The sequence below is a fragment of the Salminus brasiliensis genome, chromosome 6 (assembly GCF_030463535.1).
Source record: "Salminus brasiliensis chromosome 6, fSalBra1.hap2, whole genome shotgun sequence".
Lineage (NCBI taxonomy): Eukaryota > Metazoa > Chordata > Actinopteri > Characiformes > Bryconidae > Salminus > Salminus brasiliensis.
In genome coordinates this window covers 40936238-40937894 of record NC_132883.1, presented here as the reverse complement: position 1 = coordinate 40937894, position 1657 = coordinate 40936238, and the positions used below count along the sequence as shown (strand labels likewise).

The following is a 1657-nucleotide window of genomic DNA, read 5'->3' as shown; positions in this document are numbered from 1 at the left end:
GCTACGCTGCGGCGCACCAGCGTTTAAATGAAGGGGAGAAAGCCGAGGAGAGAGCGACCCGGCCGGCTAGAGCAGAGTGGAGTGAGGGGGCTCTCAGACTAAGTCTAACCAGACTAGCCAGCTTAGCTATAACACACGGGCCAGACTGACCGGTCCTCAGACTGCTCTGTGCTGTTCGTGCAGTTAGCTAGCATAGCTACTTACTTAGCGATACTTAGCTAGTGTTGTTTACCTGGAGGAGGCACTGGGGCCAGTAAGAGACGCTGGTTTCTGTCAGCGGGGATGGCGACGTCAAACAAGCCGTTAACGTCTTTCTTCATCGAAGACATTCTGTGTTTGAGGGAGGAGAAGGGAGAGGAGGAAGGGGGCACCTCGACCAGAACTCGCACCGAGACGGCGTGGACCAACGACGGCGAGGAGGACAGCGCTCTCCTGCTGGCGGTCACAGCGGCGGAGTCGACGATAACCCGGCGAGCAGGTAGGCTAAACACAGACGACGCGGCTAGGTTTGTAAAACTGGACTTTTTATACGATTAAAGTGAAAATTTGTGCGTTTAAACGTGACTACAACGAAAAGTGCAGCTCTGAGGTGATTTAATAAGCGGTCTCGCTACAAAAACGTCGAATTAAAGCCAAATAATCCGAATTAAACGCAGTTGAACAGCTTAACGGTTTTTAACGGTTTTTAACGGTTTTTTTTTTAACGGAGTTTTTTTTTAAACATTTGAATTTTAAAGATTCCACGGACGCTTCCCAGCCAACCAGCCCAGGCAGCGGCAGCGGCACCGGCACCAGCGGCGGCGCGAAACAGAAGCGCTCGCGCGCCGCCTTCACTCACGTGCAGGTGCTGGAGCTCGAGAAGAAGTTCAGCCGCCAGAAGTACCTGTCCGCGCCGGAGCGCGCGCACCTCGCCACGGCGCTGCGCCTCACCGAGACCCAGGTGAAGATCTGGTTCCAGAACCGGCGCTACAAGACCAAGCGCAAGCAGCTGGCGACCGAGTACAGCAAGGACTGCTTCCCCAAGCCGGAGATGAGCGCCGTGGCGGAGGAGGAGCTGCTCAGGGCATCGCTGTTGGCCACCGTCTACAAGTCGTACCACCCGTACCGGCCTTGTGTTTACGACATACACGGACTGGGTGCGTGGAGGCCGGCTGTATGGTGACAGGGGACACTTGGGAGTGAATGTTGTGCCTGTTGATGTAGCTCAGTGTTTTCCAGGCCATCCTCATGGACCCCTTAGAGGGTCCACGTTATTTTGCCCCACTCCATTGATACAGTGGTACTGGAAGATGGTATGGAGCAGACAGTGCAGGCACTGCACGCCTTAGCCCCCCCAGTCAGATGGAGCGTGGGGGCCTAGTTTCGTGACACACAGTTATCAGGCCTATTAGCCACAGTCCAGCCTCAACAGACCTCCAAATGGTTCGTCATGCCAGCTCATAGCGCACCTGACCCAAACACAGCAGAACTTTGGTGTATCTGCTGGGAGAAATGGCAAATATGGCCTGTTTGGGGTGGGGTGGGGTACGGTGGTAAACACTGATGTAGCTATTATGTTATTATGTTTTAATATAACTTGTACAGCTTTATATCCAGCCAAATAAACCTATGTTTTTCAAAAGCTGGTGCTTTCTTTTCTAAGCAGGCTTTTCCAGAA

General features: G+C 53.4%; 1 protein-coding gene across 1 annotated transcript; it reads left to right on the top strand.

Moving 5' to 3' along the window:
• Window positions 1-282: 282 nt before the first annotated feature.
• On the top strand, window positions 283-1162 carry nkx3-1 (NK3 homeobox 1). Its single transcript, XM_072681099.1, has 2 exons — window positions 283-412; window positions 738-1162. The coding sequence occupies exons 1-2, from the start codon at window positions 283-285 to the stop codon at window positions 1160-1162; spliced, it is 555 nt and encodes a 184-aa protein (XP_072537200.1).
• The last annotated feature ends 495 nt before the right edge of the window (window positions 1163-1657 follow it).

Bases quoted from the DNA above. Each gene is read 5' to 3' on its own strand.
- nkx3-1 (XM_072681099.1), top strand. From the start codon at position 283: ATGGCGACGTCAAACAAGCCGTTAACGTCTTTCTTCATCGAAGACATT. The intron at 413-737 runs GCGAGGAGGACA...TGAATTTTAAAG, and splicing joins GACGGCGTGGACCAACGACG to ATTCCACGGACGCTTCCCAG.